The sequence below is a fragment of the Mizuhopecten yessoensis genome, unplaced genomic scaffold, assembly GCF_002113885.1.
Source record: "Mizuhopecten yessoensis strain PY_sf001 unplaced genomic scaffold, ASM211388v2 scaffold10629, whole genome shotgun sequence".
NCBI lineage: Eukaryota > Metazoa > Mollusca > Bivalvia > Pectinida > Pectinidae > Mizuhopecten > Mizuhopecten yessoensis.
In genome coordinates this window covers 47,668-49,148 of record NW_018408642.1, presented here as the reverse complement: position 1 = coordinate 49,148, position 1,481 = coordinate 47,668, and the positions used below count along the sequence as shown (strand labels likewise).

Genomic DNA, 1,481 nt, shown 5'->3' with positions numbered 1-1,481 from the left:
AAACAATGTAGTGGTAGAGTAGTGCTGTCACACAAACAATGTAGTGGTATAGTAGTGCTGTCACACAAACAATGTAGTGGTATATTAGTGCTGTCACACAAACAATGTAGTGGTAGAGTAGTGCTGTCACACAAACAATGCAGTGGTATAGTAGTAACAATGTAGTGGTAGAGTAGTGCTGTCACACAAACAATGCAGTGGTATAGTAGTGCTGTCACACAAAGAATGTAATGGTAGAGCAGTGCTGTCACACACAGAGCACTTAGTTTGTGGTAACTTTTGGGATCTGATTTAAACTGCCAAAAGGATGACTAGAGTCATTATTAAAGCAACAAAATATCTTGTTTACAGATGACAATTGGGAAGAGAAGATGTTAACAATGAGACTGTCTGGAATACTGACGATGTTAAGATGTAAAAACATAGAGTAAATAATTAGCTACTATATCTGATTTTGTAAGAGATATCATTATTTATGTACATGCATGAATTGACAAATGAATATTCCAAAATTTCATCAGCATGTTATGACAAAGGCTTTAAACAAGTTTTGCTCATAGCAAACTTGTTGATAAATGTTATGAAATATTCTGTGTTTTGTCCTTTACTTTAACAGTCACTTGTCTTAACAAGCCTACATCATGATCTCCTGATTAACATAGGTTTGACTGTAATCAGTTTAGAACAACACTGGCCATTCTAGAAATATTACATTTCTTTTTCTCCTTGTTGACAGTGGTTTGAGATTCCTTGTACATAGCGCGTACATCCTGGAGCTGTTGTTCCTCCTGAAGTCGTGCCTGAGCTAGTTGGGAGTATTCATCGTGATGCTTCTCCAGCATCATCTGGTAGCGTGCCAGCTCCTGTTGAACACCATAAAGTTCTACACCAAGGTCTTCACGTTCCTTCTTACGGTTCCTCAGGGCCTCCTCCTAAAACACATTATACACAGTCAGGGCCTCCTACCCAACACATGATACACAGTCAGGGCCTACTACCCAACACATTATACACAGTCAGGGCCTCCTACCCAACACATTATACACAGTCAGGGCCTCCAACTCAACACATGATACACAGACAGGGCTTCCTATCCAACACATTATACACAGTCAGGGCCTCCTACCCAACACATTATACACAGTCAGGCCCTCCTACCCAACACATTATACACAGTCAGGGCTTCCTACCCAACACATGATACACAGTCAGGACCTCCTACACAACACATGATACACAGTCAGGGCCTTCTACCCAACACATGATACACAGACAGGGCCTCCTATCGAACACATTATACACAGTCAGGGCCTCCTACCCAACACATGATACACAGTCAGGGGATTTATATACAGTCAGGGCCTCCTACCTAACACATTATACACAGTCAGGCATTATATACAGTCAGGGCCTCCTACCCAAAACATTATCCACAGTCAAGCCCTCCTATCCAAAACACTATACACATTCATGGCCTCCTT

General features: G+C 41.4%; 1 protein-coding gene across 2 annotated transcripts in view; it reads right to left on the bottom strand.

Annotated features, from left to right (window-relative positions):
* Nucleotides 1–1,481, bottom strand: part of LOC110461498 (coiled-coil domain-containing protein 40-like) — a 92,046-nt gene that overhangs the window by 45,237 nt on the left and 45,328 nt on the right. For both annotated transcript variants that reach the window (XM_021514977.1, XM_021514978.1), the window contains exon 8: nt 713–932. In XM_021514977.1, the coding sequence (XP_021370652.1) occupies nt 713–932 (220 nt within the window). The remainder of the gene's footprint in view (nt 1–712; nt 933–1,481) is intronic.